Raw genomic sequence first — 26534 nt, forward strand, 5'->3', positions numbered from 1 at the left:
AATTTACCTAATGTCTTCGGCTTTACATAGAATTACTATAAATTATTTTTTTTTTTTAATATTATTTTTATATATGATATTATTTGTGTTATTTTTCGTCGGAAGAGTTGACGGTACGAGAAAAAAATAAGATTAAATATTTAACTTTAATATTTTTTAAAATATAATTATTGGAACGATAATTATATATATATATATATATATATATATATATATATAATTCCCCCTCGCGGTTGCGGTGCTACGCCCGAATCATACGATTTCATCTTACGTGCGGAGGCAACGGCTCTGACACCGTTGGGTGAGGAGGGGTGTTAAGGTACGTACGATCTATGGCGTAACTTTGTTCCACACGGATATGTATGTCTCGCCCGAGGTTACAATATCACTCGCTTGTCATAAAAACGCCGTCCACAGTATTTCTTTCCGGTTTTCGATCACCCATCTCTCCTCCCCTTTCCTCTCGATCGATCTTTGTGCGCTCCTCCTCGCTCGTTCTCGTCTGTGGACGGAAGCATCTATCTACGGTCGTTAAGAATCAAGAAGGCAAGACCAGTACACTTCCCTTCTCACGCTTCGAGATAGTGATGCAATTTCTTTTTCGGAATAGTTTTTATGTGGTTTTGGATTTTCCATCAATCCATTTGGTTTTTTCTTGATTCAAAGATCAATCCATGTGGTTTGGTGTGTTCTGTGGTGTTCCGGACGAAGCATTTGTGGGTCTTCGATCCATCTTGAAGTAGTTCAAGATTCAAGAAGGCAAGACATTTTCATTTCTTAGTGGGTTTTCTTGGTTTTGTTTGTTTCTTGCTTTTCCGGTGATACCATTCGTGGGTCTTCGAATTTTCTTGTCTTGATGGGTTCTAGCTGGATGAACGGACCTCGGTGTTTCTACGACAGCAATCGTGGGTCTTCGATCAATCCATCCAATTTCTTCATGTTCATTCAAGAATTCAAGACCGGCACTTCGAGTCTCATGCTTCGCAATTGTAGAACAATATTCTTTTATAGATGGGGTTATCTGGTTTTATTCGCTGCTCACCGTTCGAGAGAAAACATTCTTTGGTCTCCGATCGATCCTTTTAACTACTAGAGGATTCGAGAATCAATAAGGCAGGACTGGTCCTTCCCATCACATGCTTTTGGAATATCACAAAATTTTCTTTTCTTGATGTGTGTTTTCTGGCTTTTTTTTTTTGTATTTCTTTTCGGTGAACTGTCTTTTTTGTTTTCCCTCTCTCTCTCTCTCTCTCTCTCTCTCTCTCTCTCTCTCTCTCTCCGCCCATTGGATGACCTTTCTTTCCTTAGTCAATTTCAGTTGTTTGTTTACCTCCAGGGGCTCATTTTATTAGAAGCTAGGAAACTTTATTCCAATCCCAATGATTATGGTTGGTCTTCTATCGTATTGTTTGTGTTCCTTTTGTGCTTTTCTATTAAGGTCATATGTTTTGTTTTAGAGCTAAGTAGTGGATGGCATACTTTGATTTTAGTGTTTAATTGTTATCTTCCATTTCTGAGTAAGACATTTTGTTATCTTCCATTTCTGAGTAGTGGATATTGTTTCTTCTTTATTTCCATATTAGCTGAATGTTCTTTTTGTTCTGCTTGTTACGAGATTAGATAAAAAAATTTATTATCATCTTTCTAGGCGGGTTTTCTTGATTTCTCTGATTCTTATTTTTTTCCTTGCTAATAACTGCTTGATATAGTTTGGAAACCATTATATTTGAAACTTGATTGATGGAGAGTCATGAACCTGTGGTTTCTGCTGCGTGGCTGCATGCTAATCTGAAAAATCCTGATATAAAGGTATGCAGTTATTACCATTTGTTATATTTAATGCTTAGAACTGTTATTTCCGGTCATGGGGTTACCTAGGTGGATATAATTATCACCTGTAAATAATAAGACTTTGTTTATCCAAATAATTTAAAGTTTTACAGGAATACCATCAGTCATAATAGAGAAATTTTAGGCTGCATCACATATTGCTACATGAATAAAGTGTGGTAGAAAAGAACATGGTTTAGTTGTAAGCTTCGTTATGGATGACAATTTGTGTTACAACTGGACTAGGTAAGAAAGTTTAGTGTTAAATAATGTGATATTATATGTATATATGGATATTGAATATAAAAGGAAAATAAAAAAAAGAAGGGAACGATATTCTTGCTTGTGTTGTCTTCTTTTTTATAGGCTAAGGTGATGCAGTTTTCACGAAAAACGAATTATCGGGATAAAATTATGATTTTAAGTTATATATTATGCTCTAAAAGAAGTATATTCAATCACTAGGATAGATGTTCAGTATTGACATGGGTGTGATGGTGTGAGCGAGCAGCATGGCAGGTTGCAGAATTGTCTTCGATCTATTTTTTGGTTCACATGTTTTATAGCTTGTAGTTTCTCTTGTCAAGCACTTCTTTTATTCAAAGTAGACAAGAAGCTTTTCCAAACTACAAATACAAATTTTATCTTTTAATAAATTTATACAATTTTTGCAAAAAGGGTGTACCCAGTGCATGAGGCTCCACCAACGCGGAGTTTGGGGAGGGTCAATATGTTCAACCTTATCTCTGAATCTAGATTATGTTTTTGTAACTCGAACCCTAGTCTCTATGTAAATAATTTCATCTAATAATTAACTTACAATTTTTTTTTGCAAGAAAAAGAATCTATGCAACTTCCAAGCATGGGCTTAACGCTTTACAAGCATCCATGTTTTTTGGGCTACTATATATTGAATAATCCAAAAAATAATGAATATTATGATACTGAATGCATAAGTAGTTGTACTATAGAAGATTGTCACCACTCAACTTCTCAGCCCCTAGTCAATATAAGTGCTGTCGAACCTACTCAAGATGTATGTGGCTATGAAGGAGTAGATTTAAATATTTGTTTGATGCATAAATTTTGAATAAATGACCATAAAAAAATGATGATATTTCAACCGGCCAGACATTCTGTTATTGAGGAATTTGATTTAACCTTTTTATCTAGCATCCACCTTCTCGAGCATATTGATTCAATCCTCCCTTTTTAACCTTTATATAGGGACATGGTATGTAGTATTTGCATACTTTTTTCTTAATTTCCAAACTGAGATTCTAATTCTTAATTTCCTGTAATGCATTTCTGTTGTATCCATCCGTTTACATTTCAAGGATTTCAGTACAACAGAGCAATACAGTGAGGCTTGAGAGTCATATCCGGATGTATCTAAATATACAAGTCTGCAATTTTCTTCTTTCTGATTTCTTTGTTAGATTAATGTTATTTAGTTGGTTCTAATTTTTAGGTACTGGATGCTTCCTGGTACATGCCACAAGAGCAACGGAATGCATTTCAAGAGTATCAGGTACTATGATGATTTTTGTCATTGAGCCATTGTTATTTGACTTTGTTGCTTTTGTTTTTCAAGTTATGGAAGGTTTGTTGTGAATGAATCAACACATCTGGACGAATTGATAAAATGTGCTTCAAATTAACCTTAAGTGGTGGATAGATTATGTGTAGATAGGTTTTATGCTTTAGTCAATTCTAGGTTTAATTTCTCTGACATATCTTTTGAGGCAAAAATTAGTAGCAGCCTATTAACTTATCATTAGGATTATGAAGTAGTGAGGACATGAGTGGAAGAAAATAACAAGCTGAAAGGCCATTTCTTTCAAACCAAATGCCTTCACACGAATAGTTATGGTCTCGTCAGGATATTAACTGATCTTGTTAAGAGGCTTCTGATTGACTCAGAAATAATTTTCATTTTACTCAATTTAGTTCCCCTGGAAGACACTTATTTTGAAAAGTTTCCAAGCTGGTAGGTGTACACAGATTGCTGCAGCAAAATATCTAACTACCTTAATCTGTGCCAAGAGGCTTCTGATTGATTCAGAAATAGTTTTCATTTTACTCAATGTAATTCCCCTGGAAGACTCTTCTTTTCTTAATTTTTTTCAAAATATTCCATGCTGCTAGGTGTAAAAAGACTGCTGTAGCAAAATATCCAACTATCTTATCCTGTGCATTCTCCATGGTTCTCACAGAGTTTGATTTTTGGTAGTTCTTGAGTTTGACTGCTAGCCTTGCTACATGAGATATCTCAGTACCTGTTCAGTGAAGGGGCAACCAGAGGATGTAGTCAGCGGCCTTGTCCCGACAAGCTACGGTAGCTGCAGCTTGCATTGTCATATCACTTCTTCCAGAGAACAAGACCTTAATGAATTTTGTTTTTTATGGTGAACCATATGAAAAAGCACAAAATAAAAGAAAAACATTCACACTTGGTCTTTGTCTACACATTTCCAGAGAGATCTGAATGTGGACAGAGGACATTATTTGCTGCTTCTGTAAATAGCACCCTATGTTCATGCTACTGGTGACAATCCCTAAAAAATTCACTCTTTTATATTTAAAATAAAACTAGGTATTGTTTTGCCTTTTTTTATTGTGTTATTGGTGTCATTGATGGTTGCTACAGCAATTTTGGTTTGGTTAAAGGCTGTTTCTGTGGAGGTGGGAGTGATAGTGAGTGTTCAGATGGTTGTTGTTGTGGTGGAAGTGCCAGTTATATGGTGGTGGATGAAGCATCAAAGGGAAGGGTAATTCATCAATTAGAATTTTTGTTTAAATAGAAATAAAAATGATGGCAGTTTACATAATGTCTTTCTTGTTGATTATTGATGTTAGATTTTTTATGTTATGGGTGTTAAAAGTAAATATTAATTAAGGGTAATTTTTTTTAGGTTTATAAAGTGTGCTTTATGGGGAGAAAAACCCACTGACAATGCTATGCACTAATATGTATATGTGTGTATATATTGTTTCTACATGCATGTCAAATATTTTTATGCTTAACTCTTAAAACCTCTTTTCTGATGATATTTGAGTAACTCATTAAATGTTTTTTTGTTGTCCACCCTATATGATTTCAAACTAAAGCTTTTCTGGCCAACTGCTTATCAGGATAGAATTAAGTTCAATCTTCAATGGATTGAGTTGTATCTTTATTTATGTTTACCTGTAGTTCATATTCAACATTTTACTGCACATTTTGCGTCAAAAGATCAATGTTTAACTAGGCATAATCACACATTACAATTTGGTAATTCTGCTAGAATCTAAATAATTATTGAATTTGGTATTTGATGCTCTTCGAATAACCACAATGCGGGCTGCTTCTCGATCTTGCTAAGTTTTCACATGGAAGGTCCACTTTTCAACCCTCCAATTCTTTTTTTCTGATTTGGATATAAATTATTGATAATTAACCCCATTAATGTATAGCCAACCTCCAATTGTTAGGATGTTACAGCCTATTGTTGTTGTTTTAGTAGATGTTCATGTGACCAAATCTTATTATCCAAGCCTGTTGTGTTGGTCATGGGAAAATCAAATTTACTTATTAGACATGAGCTGCTTTCATTTTGGTGACATTCATCATTAATGTTGATTGAAGATGTTATTTACTGCTTAGATGCATGCTGATAATTGATCACTATATTTGAACCTAACCATTTCTTTGCAAATATTTCAGCAGATTTATGGGATAAAATCTGAAGGTCAAAATACTGTTTGCATTAGATACTTGGAAAAGTTTTTCGGTATAGATACTAGGTGATACTTGGAAAGTCAAGGAAAAGGTTTTCTGGGCCAGCGTTATCCGTTCCATTTATTGTGTCCTTGGAAAAGTTCGGTTGGAAAATTATCAACTGAACAGCTCAGCACTTGGTTTTTCTTGTCAGTACCTAACCTTTGTCTGGACTTTGTGAACTGGTTTAAATCATCTACTACCATGTTTATATTATCGACTGAACAGCTCAACAATTGGTTTTCCTGTCATTACTTTGCAACCTTTATCTGGAGTTCTGGACATTGTCAACTGGTTTAAATCATATTCTGCAATGTTTATCTTTATGAAAATATTCAGTTTAAGCAAGTTTGTGAAATATGGCTTTATATATTTTAATATATACGCTGCTGACGTCTACATGGTACTAACAATACCATTACTGGATTTGATTCAGGTGGCTCACATTCCTGGTGCCATATTCTTTGATATTGATCAGATATCTGATCCAACATCTAATGTGAGACATCCTAGTGTGTTTCTATACATTCAGGTTTTATTGCTTGTAAATTGAATTTTCTCATATCTATGGTGTTTAAAGGAATTGGATTTGTCTTCAGATTAGGTATTGGAAAACTCAATAAGGCGACTCTTTTTTTGTTTGCAAATAGAGGTTCTAATCAAGCTTTGTCCAGAAACTATAAGAATTGTATTAATTACATGAATACAAATGTCACATCCTCTAGGAGAGAGCTGTAGCAAAAAGTAAATCTATGCTATGCATGTTCTACCTAATTTTGCTACCACTAAATCAAGTGAGTCGTTTCCTTGTAGACATAGTAATTAACTAATTATTGTTTTGAAAAGATTAACCAAGGGTCTATGGACCTGAGCATGACTTTGGAAAATGACCAGTGAGATTTAAGAAGATTTACAGAAGTTTTCAAGAAATAAGATATGAAGAGCCTATCTAATTTATTTTATTAAGCAAAAGAGATACAAGAAGAAGAGAAAGAAGATACCCTTGGTAAAATAACTTTAATTACAAATGTTAAGTTTCAATTATGAAATTTTTACGGAAATAACAGAAACAGAAGAGATAAACTTGGCTTATTTCCTCTGAAAAAATTGAATATTCAAGTCTCAAGATAATACGACCACAATTCAACAATTTATTTTTGAGCAGGCACCTTTTGTGCATTCTTTTGTGCCTGTATTAGTTTGCAATTCCTAAGCTTCCAAATCATCTAATAAATAAGGATCAGCAATTGTTCCTATGTATATCTCCAATGGGGCTGTAATATCTATGCTCCTCCAGGCACTTCAAGAGTCTTCGAGAGAAATAGCAAGGCTGGGGAACCATAAAGTTACCATGTCCAATTTCCACGACTGTGATGGCATAGGGATGATAACGAATTTTATGACTTGTGGTTTTACTGAATAACAACAAATTGGGCAAGAGATATCAATTTTCTATTTCCTCATAGAAAGAATTTTTGCAGAATGAATTTTGTTCTTTACTGCTACTCACATGAATAGTTTGGTATTGAGAAAACTCGGAGAAACACATAATTTTGGTGAAGGGCCAGAAGATGTGACCAAAGTTAGAAAGTGGTACAAAGATAACCCAAGAAAACCTTAGAGGACATGAGCTTCAATGATATTGAGTCAATTCTGGAATTCTGTCAGTGTTTGAAAGCTGATGAGACAGAAGGAGGCTCTCTGAATTGCATAATAATAATAGGTCAGGAAAATGCCGTAGAGAACTAAAGAGATGAAAAACCAATCTAGTTTTGGTGCTTTCACAATTATTTAGGTTTCAAACAAGACTCATAGAGTGACACTATTAGAATTTTTTTTAAAAACAAGAATTTTAATTTTAGTTGTACTGATCAGTACAAACCAGTATTTACCAATCAGACAGCAGCTCAGTATATGGACCAGATAATTCTTCCGGTCTGATCTGATGGTAAGCTTACCATACCAAGTTTACCTAAAATTTGATATTTTTATTGCATGACTAATTGTCTGGGGTGATAGAAAAAGTAAAAATGAATAATCATGAATGCTGACAATCTTCATGGTAGTCACACTACTGGAATTGACTCACTTTATCAAAAGTAGCTACTAGAAATCAAATCTCTTGTGACAACTTCATCTACTGATTGGAACAAGATTTGCCATACTCAGCCTATTCTTATGTTATAAATGAAGTATTATATAAATTAAAATAAACTATTATACTTAGGCTATATGCACTTTGCAACTAAGATTTTCTACATGGCAACGATATCCTGTTCATGCATTATTTAAAATATTTCTTTCAGATCCATACTTTGGTGATTCAGTAGTTCAACCAGAAATTGTGATATATGGAAAAAATGTAGAAGTCTGTATCTTATATCAATATCTAAAGGTTCAACACAGTATCTAGGTCAGATTGTCATTTCCAGTTGAAACCTAAAGAACAAAATTAAAATCCTCTAAGTAATTGATATGGTTGGCACATGTTATGCGTCAAACAGAAAGTAAAATGCAGCAGTTGTACTTAAAATAGTCATTTTTAAGTTAAGATATGGATACTAATAATTAAAGCAGTCGAGAATGCTTGAAACTTTCTATTATAATAATATACTTGTTGATGCACATAATTGCTTTATGCCTAATGGTTATGAGAATATGTGCACGTTTAACAGATGAAAACAATTCATCAATACTTCCATTTCCTAGTCACTCATTAAAGTCTTTATATATCCTTGATACACAGGAAGCATTCTATATGCTTTTAGAAATTAAAGCACAGTTCTTTCCTTCCAGAGAAGCCTTTTGTGAACATTTAGTCCAGTTGAAACCCGCTTCACTTTGCCCCTCATTTGTAACATAACTTTGTTTAATGTGTAAATACTAAGAATTTTTTGGATAATTGAGAGACATATGTCCATTACTAGTGGTGATTACAATTGGATTATTTATTTTCATGAATTTGCAGTCTGAAACATTTAAGTGAGGGATCCTTAATGACAACTGAGAAACAAATGTCCACAATTATTGGGCATATTTTGTCATTAGATATCAGATAAGAAAAAATGGCATTCACTACGTGGTCTTAACTTTCATATTCATTTGCCTACCTTTTGTTTCATGTAATTTTGGACCTGACATTATTTCTTGGATAAGGCAATGATATTTAGTTGATATATATCTTTCCAAGGAAACTATACGTCTATACCACCCACAAATGTTATTTACTTGATGAATCTCTTAACTTTTTGAACTTATCTAAATTTAAATGCGTTTTTGAATCAGTTGCCACACATGTTGCCATCAGATGAAGCTTTTGCTGCTTCAGTTTCTGCTCTTGATATTCAAAACAAGGATGCTGTTATTGTTTATGATGGAAAAGGACAATTTAGTGCTGCTCGTGTTTGGTGGTAAGAGTAGAACAATAACTTGATGATAAAATTCTGTTGATTTCTTTGTAACCTCTTAAGATGAGCCTCAATATGTTGGTGAAATTTTAGAAAAATACTTCTGGAATTCTAGACTCCTCATTATTACAAGGAAATTTGTTTCCTAATGATATCATTTGTTGCGATCAAGGTTAAGTTAAGTTCCCAGGACTAGTTTCTTGTGTTTTTTTAATTATTTTATACTTTTCTAATACTATGTCATTAGGTTATTGGTTCTTAAGTAATCTGCTTGGTGTATGTTACAAGGTTGTGGTTGTGCCAAATTTAAGATCAATTTGTGCATCAAAATTATAATGATATAGTTAATTTATCTGCTTTAGGCTGTACATAACCTAGACAATTGGGACACAAAGATTCTCAATGAAACAAAAATTTGCAGTGTGAGGAAAGATTCTGGAATTTTTCCAGCTGGATTTGACCCACTGTGTAAGAAAGATTTGGGAAGGAAAGGGAAGGGGGTCTTTTAAAAACTTTGAATGATGTTTGATGGAATGCCATTTTTTCGTCTCTTCCCATGACTTCTTAATTATTTAACTCCTGTATGTGACCTTTCTTGCCCGTCTACTTTCGGTAATCAACCGATAATATTCTGGTCTTTCATAAATTTATACAGCACAATATAGCAGTAGCTACTCTCCCTGATTATAGCAGCTTCAAAACTTCTTTTACCAGATCTAAGTTTTGCCATTTTCTCGTTGGGCCAATTGATTGATCTTTAAACTTTAGATATTGTCTACTACCATATTCATCCTCCCAAATTTTAAAATTATGTATATTTATCCCTCCAAATATAATTTTCTATATACAGATACTTCGCACATGACCATATATTAGATTGTTAGTATTTTGTATATTTTTATGTTTCATTTTTGAAAGGTTTGCATTGGTCTGACTAGGTTTACTTTTTTGGTCACTAATTGATTGCCGACCAACCTAAGATTTGGATTTTTAATTATATGAGATATTCATTTAAACCTCTTCCACTCTGAAAGAATCCAGGTGAGATATGTTTACTAATAGAAAAGATTTCCTTACATAGGATAATTTTGTATGTCAATGGTTATGGGTCTTAATTTGCTATGCTCAGGAGTGAATTACTTAGATTGGAAAAGATTATAATTGATTGATTATTAACTTTTTGGGGCTCGAGGAAGTTTATTTGCAGAATTTTTTTCACCTTGTAATTTGGATTTTGATCAATGATTCAGATCAAACTAATTCAATTGGGTGTTTGGATATTATTATCATCATCATTTCCTATGGTGTTTTTTCCCCTTGTCTTCAGATCATGAAACATTGATAAGTGTGATACTCTTTGACAATTGATAGAAGTTGATATCATCTTCCTTGTTCTGGCTTGGAAGACCTTTGTCTCATCTCTCACCTCTCTGGTACTTCTGCTCTGTTATCTTTGGGTTCTTATGTATATATCTAAGATTGTAGCAGATGCTGTTCAACCTGATTAGTTTTAAACCTTTCTGCTGTGGCTTCATAGCCGCCGCCATTACATTACTATTTTTGCATAAAGGAGTCCTATTGAGTCCACTGTAACTTTGTTAATATAACCTGAACAAGTTTACTAAAAACCATAAAAATTATATGATTGAATTCAAGTACTTAAAAACTTATTGCAAGGGTATCATGACTTGTCATAAAATTTCAATCAAAAGTGGATTGCTCTAAAATAAAAAAGATACAGAAGTCTGTTTCAGTGACAGTATGCACAAGTTCTTTTATTTGTTTGCCTCACATCCTTTAATTCATGCTCTTGGCATGGCCATGGTTCAAATTTCCTCATCCAGGAAATTTGGGTATTGGGTCATGGACATTTTTTATGATACCAAAGGAGTTAGAAACTTGGAGATAAATCTGTTAAAAGGTAGAAACTATTTTTATGTTTTAATACACTAGCTATTTCTGTGCCCATTGAGAGAGGACAATATGGCTTTAGGATTCTTGGTGGTGAACTTAATTGATGTACATGGTAAGAAAGGATTTATGAAATATATGACAAATAGTTGCAACTACATAGTTCGATTTTCTTGTTAGTAGTATTATTAATTGTTATTGTGATTTCAGTTGCCAAGTGATTTACCTTTCTGACAAAGCAGCATTGAATTAATAGGATGTTCCGAGTTTTTGGACACAATAAAGTTTGGGTTTTGGATGGAGGTTTGCCACAATGGTGCAAATCTGGATATGAAGTTGAATCTACGTCATCTAAAGTGGCAATTTTGCGAGCTACTTCAGTCAGTAAAGCTATTGAAAACGTATATCGTGGTCAATTGGTATGTTGTATATTACACTTACAGGTCCAAGTTTGTGCTATATAATTGATTGGTAGGCTAGTCCCTTACTGTTTTTGCTTTAAAGCACAAGCTTTTGCAAACATATGATTTATTTCAAGTTTTAAAGTAAAATTATGCATCCGGTGGCATCTGTATCCTCCTATTTATTAGATGGCCACCTAGTTAGGATAATAAAATATTTTAACTTATTTGTTGCACCAATTTGGTTGTTTCTTAGAACTAACCTGTATACTAAAAGATTAACCCATGCTGTGTGATTCTCATTATCATACTGCACAAGACATGAGATGGGATAAAAGTGATGTGCTACATATATGAAACCAAGAGGAGTAGCTGTTGCAGATAAAATATAACAATTTTCTGAAATGCATTTCTTATATTTGCAGTCAATATGTGAAAAGGATATCATAGGGATCTTAAAGAGAACTATACCAGCATATGGTGTCAGATTGCAGTTCAATATACAGTTTCCTCAAATAGCATTTGCCTAGTTTGACATGTTGAAAAAATCATTTTATTCATATATGAAGTGATTTTTGCCACTATAAGATTTAATTTATTATTATACAGATTCTTTGTTCTTCTGTGGATGTTTGTGGTTTATAATTGCTGAGGTGCTTATCTTTCATAGGTTGAACCTGCCTCATTTAAAACAAAATTTCAGCCTCATTTGGTATGGACGCTGGAACAGGTTTGAACATTTTTTTCTCATTTAATAAAACATGGACATTTTAGCCTATTCAATGAATATGTTAGTATCATTAAAACTGAGAAAAACTTGCAAAGATGATACATTTGCTCATAAGTAATTGTTGTTTATTTATAGGAGATTCTTTTAATATTACATCACAAATTTACAATGGCAAGGAACAATCCTTTCTGATTTTCCAACCATTAACTGTTTGCTTCATGGATGTTTCATGTTGAGCTCTGTTGTGGGCAATGTTATTAGCTTCGCTTATTGTTTCTAATAACGTCATATTTGATCATCATCTCTCTCCTTGCAATTACAATGTGATTCTATCCTTCTTGTTACAATTGCAATGTGAGTTAACTTACTTGATTTCTTTCCCGTACATTATGTGTCTTCCTTGGATATGTTTAAACCTTTTCTGAAGTTTTTCTATTATTTTTGGGCAATTGTTTTTACCTATAATTGTAAAAAATTTTAACAAATGCAATCATTCATTGACTATTCTATGAAACATAAATGAATTTACTACTTTCTCATATATTTTTTCTTCTGATCTACCATCGACTGTCACACTTTACTGTTGCCCCTGTATATTTTAACCACTAAAGCAATATCTTTGATGGTCTTCATCTTCCTCACAAATAAATAGGTATATATATATATATATATATATATATATATATATATACATGCTTTCTTCTTACTATTGTTCTAAAGTTGCATTTCCAACATTCTTTTCCTTTGTCTCTAAATGTAAATATCTATCAAGTACAATTTAGACTTTGCCCTTAATTTACTCCAATCATTCAAAACAGTATCATTTTTTACAAGGTTTGTCAGATTGATACATAATAGTTGGCACCGGTGTACCATGTGTCGGTACACCGATTTGTATCAACATTCAACACACCAAAATTTTGATTAGAAAATAGCCAAAATTGAGAAAAAAAACCCTATTTCAGGATTGTTTTCTTAATTTCTTGATATATTAATTAAAATTAAATAAGAATAAAGTATATCTAAACCTTATTTCAGGTCTTCCAGACCTTATTTCAACTCCAACATTTGCAAATAAAAGTTAGGTCAGGGACTTAAAATATGAGTTTGTAGGTCATTCCAAGACTGAGAATTTTTTAAAATTCTTACATTAATATTATAACAAATATTTCAATAAAACTTAAAAATGAAGAGACTTTTTTGCTATATTGGCATGTCTCAATTTTCACTGCATTTGGCTTTCTCATTCCTTTGTTCAAGCTTGTGGTCTATAGTCTCACTTTTCATTACTGAGATGTCAAGCATCAATATTTGCTTTCATTTTGTCCTATTACTTTCTTGCTCACCCCAACTTTTTTTTTCACTTTTTTTTTTACCCCAACTTACTGTAAACAAAGATATCTTTGATCATCAACTTGATTAATGTTTCTTATCATCTCAGAGTTGTCTTTAATGTTGCAGCATTTCAGAGACTGATTTGTCAATAGACATGCGGTTTCAGTTTGGGTTAATAAGTCAGTTTGCACATTGGTCTTCTTGGGCCCAATTTTGTGTTTTTTATGTTAATGGACATGACCATCTGACATTGCAATGTATCATTAGGAACTAAGATCAAATTTATTCAATAATTTCATCTAAATTTAGTACATTTAGCCTGTATACCACTTTGAGGTCTGAGCATTCAACTAAAGATGATTCCACAAGTTTGTAGTTTTGTATCATATACAATGATGGGAATCAAATTAGTTTTGTATCATATAGAATGATGTTATGTTCATTCAGTAGTGTGGAGTCCAGATTGTTTATTTAGTGGCTTTATACATGGTATGCATTACTAGTGGTATTTGCTCCTCGTACACAAGAGACATTATGGACTGTTTGCTACAATGTAAAATATTTTTACATATAAAGACACTCTGCAGATTTTGTATGATTCCATTATGATATATTTGTTTATGATAGAATTTTTCTGTACTTCATGTTTATAACCAAACAAGAATTTCATCAGCAAGATTATTTATGTTTCAGATCAAACAAAATATGAGTGACCAAACACATCAACATATAGACGCTCGATCAAGGTCCAGGTAATATTTTTCTCATCTGTGGAATTGATTATTTGGCTTACATGTTATATATTTGTTCTTAATTACCTTATTACACTAGTTTCATTAATCTGAGTTGGTGTTTTCTATTACCAATATGTTGACATTGTGCTCATTCAGTATTTTTAACAGGTTTAAGTCCTAAGATGTATATATTGTGTGGCAACGATTGTTGTACCGCCTGAAACATTACAAAATGAGCGGTATGTACTTGTCCAGGCGTGGGCCAGTATAGTTCAGTAAAAGTAATAAAAAAATAAAAAAAAGGCAGTGGGGCCCTCTTCATTAGAATAAGAAAAAAACTTAGAATATAAATTAGACCCTCTTCTCACACTCTTCGCCGTTGCTGCTGCTTTGCAACTGCTTCACCGCTGCCAATGCTGTTGCTGCCGTATTCCTTCTTCCTATGTACGCTCCCACCTCTTCTCCTCCTCTTCCTTCTCTACCTCTTCTTCTTCCACCACTGCTTCCTCTTCTTCCTTCTTTCTTCTCCATCCATTCCTCTTCTCCCCCATTTTCTTCCTCTCCGAAACACTGGTGCACACCGGTATACTATATGTCAGCACATTGGTACTGACCAGTATGTACTGTCTAATAGATCACCAAAACGGATCCATCACCTGAAACGGTGATCCTTGGTGTGTGGTGCTGTTATATTTGCTGGAAGCAGATTTCAATGTTAATAGAGTTAGTATCCATTCTCTTGTAATTATTGCAGCCACAGGTTTCGCAATTCCAATGAGATTTATGTTATGTAGCACCCAAACGTGTGTTGTAAGTCTTGTATCTCAGCAGAACATGTGGATCAAGGGTCATTTTTATGATAATATGCAGCAGAACATGTGACTTGCAGTGGATTTTCATCCAGTTCCCAAATCATTTGACTTTTTGAGTTTCTTAAGTTCTAGAATAATAAAATGTCATTATTTTCTTGACTAGTGTTTTCAGTCATTGATATTATCATTCAGAAGGTTGTTCCTAAAGTGTTCAATGTACTCAGGATAAAGAACTTTCATTTTAAAAAGTTCATCCTCATATGCAGGTTTGATGGCATAGCTCCAGAACCTCGAGAGGGAATAAAAAGTGGACATATGCCTGGCAGCAAATGTGTTCCCTTTACTGAGGTGAAAAAATTGCTACCAAATCTTCTGATGAGATGTCTCACTTGTTTTAATGTCCGAGCGCTAAACAATCTTTTGTTCATTAGGCAGAATTCTGTTACAGCTTTTTTGGGAGGACAGGATGAATTCAAATGTGTTGACCTTCCACATATTAATGTATTTAGTCACTGAGGTGACTAAATACGTGATGTTTTTGCTAAAAATTAGTGCATGCAAAAAGAAAGTTCAGAAAAAATTGTACTTGTAAAATGTGGAAAAAATCAGAAAATACCACTTATCTAGGGAGATGGTTTCTGAGTCACAATTATGCATTTGTCAAATAATTCGATACATTTCACACTTATAACACTTATTTGAGTTGACATGTGACTATATATATGAAAGCGTATGTGCAGAATCACAAAAGAGATGAAGTATATATCTAAGAGGGACATCCAGACCTAGGATGAAAAACACTATACTGTCTCACAAACAAGCAGCAAAGGTTAAAGAGAGCATTTTTTTATAACATAAAGTAAGTTACATTAGGTGTGTGCTTGGTGCATTGTATAACAAAAGAATTTCATTTTTTACTAGCAATCTCGATTCATGTAGAAGTTAGCTTTGTATTTATGCTCACTACATTCTTAGCAATAACATATATAATGCTGCACCCTACATATGTATTATTGTAATGTGAATGTGGTTTTTCAGTTTACTTAATCTCTTTTAAAGCAGATGCTTGATGGTTCACAAATGTTTTTGCCTGAAGATCAACTTCGTGAAAAATTTGTGCTAGAAGGTGAGAGCCTCCTCCTTGTAAAAATGTTCAGATGCATCTGTTGGTGCACCATAGCAAGTGAATGTTCTCTAACCTTATTTCATTTATTTTATCATGCTTCTCTTTTTTTGTTTATATAAATGAACCTAAATATAACTTTTTAGCTAAATTAGAGTATGTTACCCTCCATGAGAGTCTCTTCATGTTCCTGATGTGCTACGAAAAACAAGTTTGTGTTTGAAAAGATCTCTGGTGAGATACCTTTTCCCCAAGATATTTGGAAAGATGTATATTTTATTTAGTTAATGAGTTCTTTTAGTTTATTTGTAATGTGACAAGGTCAAAGTCTTTGTTAAACTCATTCTGAAGACTGATCTGATATAAAATAGAAGGCATTTCAAGGTTCTTATTGAAATATTGTGAATTCCTTAAGAATTATATATATGCTTTGAAAAAGCATAGTTCTTAGTATCATATTTTTCCTGGCATTGGAATTTGTTAATTGGTCCAGACTCCATATCAGAGGGGAAATTATTTCTCTATATTAAACAATCTCTATCTTATGAGGCATGATTTAGTGAGCTGGGGCAATTTACGATATTGGCTCGCAAGCCCGAACATGCTACGCTGTAGTCATGTTGATCTGTGTTGAATATATTTCACTCTTTGATATTGACAATAAATTCAAAGACTGCCATTTGTAAAGACTTCGAAGTCAGTCTTCATTGGCTAGGTCATAAGAATTTGTGAAAAGTTCATTAATTTGCTGTAAGCTGATAATTAGTTTCAAGAACTGTAATTGACTTCTCTGAGATACTGGTGCTTGGTGGCACCTTGCAACTGAAGTTTAATTAATCAAGCATGGTCTACAAAAGTTACTGCAGCTTTTGATGTAATCTTTAGAATGCACTTTTTCTTTTTTTCCCCTATATGAACACTATTTTTGCTGCAGGCATCTCTCTCGATCGTCCAATTGTTGCCTCCTGTGGCACCGGTGTGACTGCTTGCATAGTAAACATGGTAAGATAACAATTCTGTCATCATGAAATGATATAAAAAATTAACAACTCATGATGCTACTCCAGGGTCTTCATCGAATTGGAAAGCCTGATGTTCCAGTTTACGATGGATCATGGACAGAATGGGCAACTCAACCAGATGCCACAATTATCACACTTGCTGCTGATTAACTCCCTCGAATATTAGTTATTTCCCAAGGAGACTGAGTCTTGAGGTTTGCTGATAATGGTGTTGTTTCGTTGCAATAGATGCATCTTAAAGTCATCTCATACATGAGATTCAACAATAGGTTTTCAGTACTTGAATCTTTGTGTATTAAGCTAGTTATCTTCCACAAGCCTAAGGCTGAAACTGTGGAAATCTGTCGTATAAGATTGAAACTGGATATGGTTTCATGTGTATCCGTCACAAGTATCATTGTCATATATGACCAAGTTCCAGTTGTATCTTAACTATGTGAATCTCAATACTTTACATGCATTAGCCTTACAAGAAATTTATTCTAATAATTTTCTGTGCAAGACACGTATATGCATCTTCGTTTTCATATTTGTCTAATTAGTCGATTCATCTTAAATTTATGTAATATTTGATATTTGAAACACATAAGAAGAGAAAAACAATTGTCATGGAGTGCAATAGACTGATGAAGAAAATAGAGGATTTCATCAGAGGAGAAACCGTGGATGATTGATTTGAAGTATGACCTTTTAAGACTTTTTTGCTGTATTACTATTGTCACCATAATCAATTTACAAGATGGTTGGTGTAAATTATGGGTTTGTTATTAGACATCTTTATTGATGAAATCTGATCTAAACTTTTGTTTTATTATTGATGATTATTCCGTAAAGATTTAAAACTTTTTTTGCTTTGGAACACGATGCATTTAAATAGATTCATGCTTGTGCTAAAAGACTAATAACAAAACAACTTAAATTTAATTCGTCTTGACAAGCACGTTTCTCTTATCAAGAGACGCTCTTAGGGTCAAATTGGTTGACACAAATATCTATGGGCATTCGAAGTGTTAGAAATTGAATAAAGACGTTAGTATGAATTAAATCGGCCAAAGAATAGTGCTTCTGAATCCATTATATTAATTGCATTTAAAATGAGAAACATAGATATTAATTGCATTTAAAATGAGAAACATAGATATTAATTGCATTTAAAATGAGAAACATAGATATTTTACATTTATATTAATTGTTTGAGTCAGATTAACAACAATGATCGCGTGGCCTAATGGATAAGGCGCTCGCCTCCGGAGCGGGAGATTGTGGGTTCGAGTCCCATCGCGATCGTTCCTAATTTTGGAAAGGAATCCTCTTTTTCGTCTCGTCGTACACAGTTCCCTTTCAGTATAACCATTTTCATTATAACCATTCCATCTCTCTCTCTCTCTCACACACACACATTCAATTTGTTGTAGACTTTTAAGGCATGTCTGTCTTCCTTACGCTATTCTCGAACCATGAGCAAAGAAACTGCGGTGGAAACTTCTGCGTGGTAGTGCCGTGGACACGAAGGAGAAGAGGATGATTTGACGACTCATCAGCTGAGAACTACTTGCCCATTGGAGGAGATTATGATGATACAGTAGTGGCTTTCGAAAAGGATGTGAGTGAGACCTGTCATGTCAAACAATAATAATAGACACGACATTTATCTTAGTAGAATTCGATTATGTATCGATAAGCTTCGCAACAAAGACTAATAATCCCCTTCCTAAAACCATTTCTTTCGATTTCCTACCCTCGCATCGTCTTGCTTCCCTCCGAAGATTTTAGTTTCATGTGGAATTCTATAAGGTTCCAACATACATGAGAATAATCTCCCACCATTCCTCATATCTGAGAATAAACTTGTGCGTGCCAGTGCCGTGGACACGAAGCAGAAGAGCCCTGTGAGTGACTTGAGTGAGTGAGACCTGTCATGCCACAGCAGGCTTGTGATATTGAGTTCAAGAAACATCCAAAATAATTCCAAATCTTTAATGCAGCCAATGACTTCCGACGAATATTACCTGCCCAAGAAAGCATCTAGAATTTTTTTTTATAATAATTTTAGATTTTTTTTCTTTATAAATGGATATAAATATTATTATTATTATTATTATTATTATTATTATTATTATAGAAAGTAAGATGTTGCCAATAGAAGTCATCCATTTGTCGATCTACATTGCAAAGTCCAACATTGAGAAAAGTAAACACCCAATCCAAATACATATATACGTCCAAAACCTCACATATCTTTCTCCAATATAAACCAACCATCCATGGCGAGATCGCATCTGCAGTAGAGGAGGAAGACTGAGCTCAAACAACAATGGCGTCATCAACCTCATTAAGCCTTGCAATTCTTTCTATTCTTCTTACAGCCAACTCCACCATCGACTCTCCCAACGCCACGCATGAAAGCTTCATCCGGTGCTTCCTTGACCACACTCGTCCCTCTAACTCATCCGCCCAACTCCTGTACATGCCCAACACCACCGCCTACGATGCCGTCTTCCGATCATCCATCCGAAACATCCGCTTCCTCAACTCATCGAGCACGACGAAGCCTGTCCTCATCGTGTCCCCGACCAACGAGTCGCACGTCCAGGCCGCCGTTGTCTGTTGCAGGAAACACGGCCTCCGCGTCCGGGTCCGAAGCGGCGGCCACGACTACGAGGGCATGTCGTACGTGTCGGAAGGTGATAGGTTCATCATCGTCGACCTCGCTGCTCTCGGGTCCATCACGGTCGATGCCGAGCACGGCACGGCCTGGGTTCAGGCGGGTGCAACGCTCGGAGAGGTCTACTACACCATCGCGGAGAAGAACAGGACCGTCGGGTTCTCGGCCGGTACCTGCCCCACTGTCGGCGTCGGAGGCCACTTCAGCGGCGGCGGGATAGGGACCTTGTCGAGGAAGTACGGCACTGCTGCTGACAACATCGTGGATGCCCGGTTGGTGGACGTCAACGGAAGGATTCTGGACCGGAAATCCATGGGCGAGGACTACTTCTGGGCCATCAGAGGCGGTGGCGCAGCAAGCTTCGGCATCGTCCTCTCCTACAAGATCGAGTTGAACTACGTTCCGCCCATCGTCACCGCATTCAACGTGATCAAGACCTTAAAGCAAGACGCCACAAAGCTGGTTACCAAGTGGCAGCAGATCGGCCCCAACCTCGACGAGAACCTGTACATACGGGTCATCTCGCTAGCGATAGACGACGACGAAGCAGAGGGGAACAGGACCATCCAAGCCATGTTCAACTCCCTCTACTTGGGAACGTGCAAAGAGCTCCTCACCGTGATGGGCAGCAGCTTCCCCGAGTTGGGGTTCGAGGCGGCAGACTGCAACGAGATGAGTTGGTTGGAGTCCGTTCTGTTCTTCGCAAACTACTCCGGCAGACCGACCGAGGTCTTGTTGGATAGGAAGCTGGAATTCGACTTCTCCTTCAAGGCGAAATCGGACTTCGTGAGAGAACCTGTGACGGAGACAACATTGGAAGAGATATGGAGGTTTCTGATGGAAGCGAAGGATGAACCCTTGTTACTGTTCATGGAGCCCTTCGGTGGGGTTCTGAACGAGATAGCAGAGTCGGCGACTCCCTTCCCATACAGGAAAGGGAATCTGTACATCATCCAGTACTACATGTGGTGGCTTGAGACGGACATGGAGACAACGGAGAGGCACCTGAGTTGGATGAGGAAGCTGTATGCCTTGATGACTCCGTACGTCTCTAAGAACCCGAGGGCAGCCTATCTCAACTACAAGGATATCGACCTGGGAAGAACCGCTAATGTTTGGGGTCCCAAGTACTTCAAGAACAACTTCAACAGGTTGGCGTACGTGAAGAGTAAGGTTGACCCACACAACTTCTTTCGGAATGAACAAAGCATTCCGCCTATCAAGTCGCTGTAAAATAAGACAGATAAGGATACACCTTTGACGAGAGAGAGAGAGAGAGAGAGAGAATCTCAAGTCATAGTAATGTTCAGCAGGTATCTACATTGGCAACAGCAGAAAATTTATGCCTTGTTGGCAGCAATTACATGTACAGCAAATGGATTCAACCTTATCATAGTGAAATGATAGGGTACATGCAAGCAGCAAATCACATAAAATCAAGAATTACAGATAAATAAATTGGTGAAAAAAATGCATGAATCATTTGTGGCCCCCACACAAGAGAAAAGAGCCATTACACATCAGCATGCCCAAAGCCATGTACTCAGTATTTAAGAAACCATATTTGAAGTTAAGACTGACCTTCCAGAAGCAAAATTTTGACTGCATGACTAGACATGCCCCAAAAAAAATGCCTGGATGCTTCTCCTACATATTCCATCTCCATATCTAAAGACAAGTAAAAGCCCGTCTGCCATGGATGATCAACCATAAAGGAGAGAATCTGAACATAACAGCAAGTGGAGATATCCATGATGGCCCAGAAACTCACTATTAGTGTTTGTTGCTTTTTCTTAATCTTGTATTGGTAAATCATTCTAAGCAAAGGAAAAGGAAAAGGACCATATGATCGATCGATCGTGCGGCTCATACTCATGAGAAATTGTCTGTTTTGGATGATAGGTATACTCGCATGGTTTTATCATTTCGGAACATGTGAATTCCAAAAAACACCTTTGAGGGTAAGAAAGACTCGATGGACTTATGAGTCATTGGCTCTCATACTCCGCAGTGGCCTTATCAGATATCATCTCATTCTTCTTCCTCAATGAAATCTAAGCTTCCTTTCCATCTCTAAAGCTCTCTTCCCGACTACATTCCATCTCTCTCTCTCTCACACACACATTCAATTTGTTGTAGACTTTTAAGGCTTGTCTTCCTTTCGCAATTCTCAAACCATGAGCAAAGAAGCTGGGGTGGAAACTTCTGCGTCGTAGTGCCGTGGACAAATGAAGGAGGAGAGGATGATTGGTGGCGGCTGAGAACTACTTTCCCATTGGAGGAGATTATGATGGGTCTTGGAGATGAAGGTTTTTGAAAAGGATGTGAGTGAGACCTGTCATGCCAAATAATTTCATGTGGAATTCTATACAGTTCCAACATATATGAGAATAATCTCCCACCGTTCCTCAAATTTGAGCTAATGGCTCAATCTTTTGGAATTTATTACGAAATAATACACATGAACTGATGTGAAATCTCCAAAGAACTGTTTCTCCAAACTGCATAAACTATGTGTGTGTGTGTATATATATATATATTGGTGGATTGATGGTCAATCACACGTGTTCTTGAAAGCAAACTTCATGCCCATGCAGTAGTAATATCGTGTTCTCGAAGGAAAAGCTGAGATGGACAACCATTACCATATTCCACGATTCATGCAGACCATAAGAAAAGTCCATGTGTAGGATAAGAACGTATCATGTCATCCATATATATCATAACAAGTCAGTCCTCATTTCAATCTTCCTTTGGTAAAATACAAAGACTGTTCAGCGGTAGCTTCTGATATGTGAAAGAGAGACGTGTGTTGACTCTAAAACGGGAGTCTCTGCTACATGGCACAAACCATTCAACGATGTCCGATCCCATCCACTCGAGCAACATGCAGAAAACCTTCCAAGTTTCAACACCTCAATTTAGCAATCTTATGCACTTCAATTATTATATATGCTTTGGCAACTTTGTTGTGCGAGCCCAGTTACATGATTGCTCATCCTGCATTCGGAGCAGGAAAGAAGTCGAATGGTATGGACATGATATACAAGTTATTTACGGGTGGCTTCAAAGATGTCACAGCTCATACGAGATTCAACAGGCATTATTAATATTGCTTGTGTGGATAATACGCAAGCTGGATTCAATCTTTCAAAGATATGCCACAGCAGACTCGTGATGTTGAGTTCAAGAAACATCCAAAATATTTCCAAATCTTCAATGCTGAGCATGCAGACAATGACTTCCAAGGAAAATATCAGCTGCCCAAGAAAACATATAGGATTTTCTTTTTTGATATGCTTATGCAAATAAATTTATGCAGACAATGGCATCAATTTAATGCGTTCTTTAAAACTTCTTATGCAAGTTTATGACCAGAAATGCTTATGTTTTATGATGATGTGAATCCACGAAAAGTCTGATGTGGATTCGGATAAACCTGTTTGGTCGGAATGAGGAGTTCTATGACCGAGAAGTTGCAGCATAATAGGTGACAAAAAGGAAATGAAGCATTTGTCTTTGTTGTCATTATGTGATGAGACTTCACGTAAGTAAATTGACTTCTCAATGATTTGCCTTGCAATCAAGCAGGTTTACGTGATCTCCTTGCAACCATGCACGTGTACATAAATAAGACCTTGTTATTATTCATTCTATTGACAGTACTCGGTGATTATGGATTTGTAGGCATCAAATATATAAAATTAATGTTATCTTATTTTTATGATATTATGGATGTAGCTTTTAGCCTAAGTTATATCATTGATACGATCATAAACTCGTGCAATCTAACAAGGACATGCATCGAAAGAAGATTAATTAGTGATCAGCAAACGTTGCATAAACTATCCATGGAAGCGTGAATAAAATCCAATATCCTTGATCATTTTATATATTATATTTATATTTATATAGTTTATCTCGAAGCTAATGGTCTCCACGTATATTTTTAACAAGTATTAGTAAATGATATTTTGATTGGGGTTTTCAATATATGTCATCCATTTGTCGATCTACATTCTACATGCAAGCTGTGTAGATAAAGTCAAACATTGAGAAAAGTAAACGCCGAATCCAAATACATCTTTCACACTTCTTCTGCACGTCCAAAACCTCACATGTCTTTCTCCTATATAAACCAACCATCCATGGAGAGATCTCATCAGCAATAGAGGAAGAAGACTGAGCTCAAACAACAATGGCGTTACCGGCCTCATTAAGCCTTGCAGTTCTTTCTCTTCTTCTCACAGCCAACTCCGCCATCAGCTCTCTCGACGCCACGCATGAAAGCTTCATCCAGTGCTTCCTTGACCACACTCGTCCCTCTAACTCGTCCTCCCAACTCGTGTACTCGCCTAACACCACCACCTACGATGCCGTCCTCCGATCATCCATCCAAAACATCCGCTTCCTCTACTCGTCGAGCACGACGAAGCCCGTCCTCATCGTGACCGCGACCAACGAGTCGCACGTCCAGGCCGCCGTCGTCTGTAGCAGGAAGCACGGCCTCCGCGTCCGGGTCCGAAGCGGCGGCCACGACTACGAGGGCATGTCGTACGTGTCGGAAGGCGATCGGTTCATTATCGTCGACCTCGCTGCTCTCCGGTCCATCACGGTCGATGCCGAGCACGGCACGGCCTGGGTTCAGGCGGGTGCAACGCTCGGAGAGGTCTACTACACCATCGCGGAGAAGAACAGGACCGTCGGGTTCTCGGCCGGTATCTGCCCAACGGTCGGTGTCGGCGGCCACTTCAGCGGCGGCGGGATAGGCACCCTGTCGAGGAAGTACGGCACCGCGGCTGACAACATCGTGGATGCCCGGTTGGTGGACGTCAACGGAAGGATTCTGACCCGGAAATCCATGGGCGAGGACTACTTCTGGGCCATCAGAGGCGGCGGCGCAGCAAGCTTCGGCATCGTCCTCTCATACAAGATCGAGTTGAACTACGTTCCGCCCGTCGTCACCGCATTCAACGTGATCAAGACCTTAAAGCAAGACGCCACAAAGCTGGTCACCAAGTGGCAGCAGATCGGCCCGAACCTCGACGAGAACCTGTACATACGGGTCATCGCGCAAGCCATGGACGACGACGAAGCAGAGGGAAACCGGACCATCCAAGCCGTGTTCAACTCCCTCTACTTGGGAACGTGCAAAGAGCTCCTCACCGTGATGGGGAGCAGCTTCCCCGAGTTGGGGTTCGAGGCGGCAGACTGCAACGAGATGAGTTGGTTGGAGTCCGTTCTGTTCTTCGCAGGCTACTCCGGCAGACCGAGCGAGATCTTGTTGGATAGGAGGCCGGAGTTCAACAGCTCCTTCAAGGCGAAGTCGGACTTCGTGAGAGAACCTGTGACAGAGACAGCATGGGAAGAGATATGGAGGTTTCTGATGGAAGCGAAGGATGAACCCTTGGTACTGATCATGGAGCCCTTCGGTGGGGTTCTGGATGAGATAGCAGAGTCGGCGACTCCCTTCCCATACAGGAAAGGGTATCTGTACATCATCCAGTACTTCATGAGGTGGTTTGAGACGGACATGGAGACAACGGAGAGGCACCTGAATTGGATGAGGAAGCTGTATGCCTTGATGACTCCGTACGTCTCTAAGAACCCGAGGGCAGCCTATCTCAACTACAAGGATATCGACCTGGGAAGAACTTACAGGGTTTGGGGTCCCAAGTACTTCAACAACAACTTCAAGAGGTTGGCGAACGTGAAGAGCAAGGTTGACCCACACAACTTCTTCAGGAACGAACAAAGCATTCCGCCTATCATGTCGCTCTAAGGAAACGTCTTCACGTATACATCTATGAGCTTCATTATGTTGCATTGATATAATAATTCCATCGTAGAGATGTAAGAGTATGCATGATGTGCTACGATCAGGTTGTATAAGTAATAAATCATGAAATAAAGGCCAGCGAGTTCATGCCAATGAACAACAACAATAGACTCGACGATTACATAGAGAGAGAGAGAGAGAGAGAGAGAGAGAGCATCCTGCGGTGTCACTTGAGCTCGAGTCATAGTAATGTTCAGCTGGTATCTACATTGTCAGCATGCCCAAAGAAGTCCAATGCCATGTACTTGCAGTATAAGAAACCATGTTTGAAGTTTAGACTGACCATCCAGAAGCAAAATTTTGACTGCATAACGAGACATGCCCCCAAAAGATTGCCTGGATGACTCTACCACATATTCCATCTCCATATCTAAAGCCAAGAAGAAGGTCATCTGCCAAGGAAGAGCAACCATAAAGGAAAGAATCTGAACATAATACCAAGTGGAGATATGCATGATGGCCCAGAAATTAGATGTTTAGAAATCCGTCCCATAGCAGCTTGACTGAAGGCAGGAACTAAACATGGAGAAACCAACATGAAAGCATTAGAAAGATTGATCAGAAAATGTAACAAGGTGGAAGGCAACAGAAGCCTTGGTCAAAGTACTTGAAATGTAAATTACCCAACAGATTAAATTCCTTGATGCAACTTAGCATGAATCATAAAATCAATACCCATGATGACACCACAAAGAAACAAATTCTATTTAAGCAGATAAGATAATTCCTGGCTACACACAACAAAGATATATATAAAAAAAGATTCTATCAGTTGAACTTCCAAGTAAATATTAACTTAGGCTGGATCATAAAATCAGTACCCAGAAATTACCATGCAATCATGATGATGCTACAAAGAAAAAAAAATATACTAAGCAGACAAGATAATTCCAAGGAAATATATTTTTATTTTTATATTTATTTAATATAGATTATTTCTATTTAATATATTAACAAATATGATC

General features: G+C 36.9%; 3 protein-coding genes and 1 non-coding gene across 6 annotated transcripts; all 4 read left to right on the top strand.

Annotated features, from left to right (window-relative positions):
• Positions 1-328: 328 nt before the first annotated feature.
• LOC103979017 (thiosulfate/3-mercaptopyruvate sulfurtransferase 1, mitochondrial) lies at positions 329-17497 on the top strand. Of its 3 annotated transcripts, none has more exons than XM_009395009.3 (12): positions 329-546; positions 1710-1809; positions 3302-3361; positions 6027-6089; positions 8876-9000; positions 11165-11327; positions 11980-12039; positions 14068-14126; positions 15187-15268; positions 15983-16046; positions 16978-17045; positions 17111-17497. In XM_009395009.3, the coding sequence occupies exons 2-12, from the start codon at positions 1741-1743 to the stop codon at positions 17213-17215; spliced, it is 918 nt and encodes a 305-aa protein (XP_009393284.2). In that variant the 5' UTR covers positions 329-546; positions 1710-1740; the 3' UTR covers positions 17216-17497. The 3 variants fall into 3 exon arrangements, with proteins under 3 accessions (XP_009393284.2, XP_064993762.1, XP_018679426.2); XM_065137690.1 differs by having other exon boundaries at positions 405-545; positions 1736-1809; XM_018823881.2 differs by lacking the exon at positions 329-546 and adding an exon at positions 606-759.
• Positions 17498-18279: 782 nt separating this feature from the next.
• Positions 18280-18352, top strand: TRNAR-CCG (transfer RNA arginine (anticodon CCG)). Its single transcript has one exon. It is a non-coding gene; the product is annotated as a tRNA-Arg (tRNA).
• Positions 18353-19242: 890 nt separating this feature from the next.
• Positions 19243-21106, top strand: LOC103979558 (berberine bridge enzyme-like 22). Its single transcript, XM_009395730.3, has one exon. The coding sequence runs from the start codon at positions 19380-19382 to the stop codon at positions 20961-20963; it is 1584 nt and encodes a 527-aa protein (XP_009394005.2). The 5' UTR covers positions 19243-19379; the 3' UTR covers positions 20964-21106.
• A 2780-nt stretch (positions 21107-23886) lies between these two features.
• LOC135630327 (berberine bridge enzyme-like 22) lies at positions 23887-25662 on the top strand. The gene has a single exon (XM_065137691.1). The coding sequence runs from the start codon at positions 23929-23931 to the stop codon at positions 25510-25512; it is 1584 nt and encodes a 527-aa protein (XP_064993763.1). The 5' UTR covers positions 23887-23928; the 3' UTR covers positions 25513-25662.
• Positions 25663-26534: the final 872 nt, after the last annotated feature.

This window comes from Musa acuminata, chromosome BXJ1-3 (assembly GCF_036884655.1).
Source record: "Musa acuminata AAA Group cultivar baxijiao chromosome BXJ1-3, Cavendish_Baxijiao_AAA, whole genome shotgun sequence".
Taxonomy (NCBI): domain Eukaryota; kingdom Viridiplantae; phylum Streptophyta; class Magnoliopsida; order Zingiberales; family Musaceae; genus Musa; species Musa acuminata.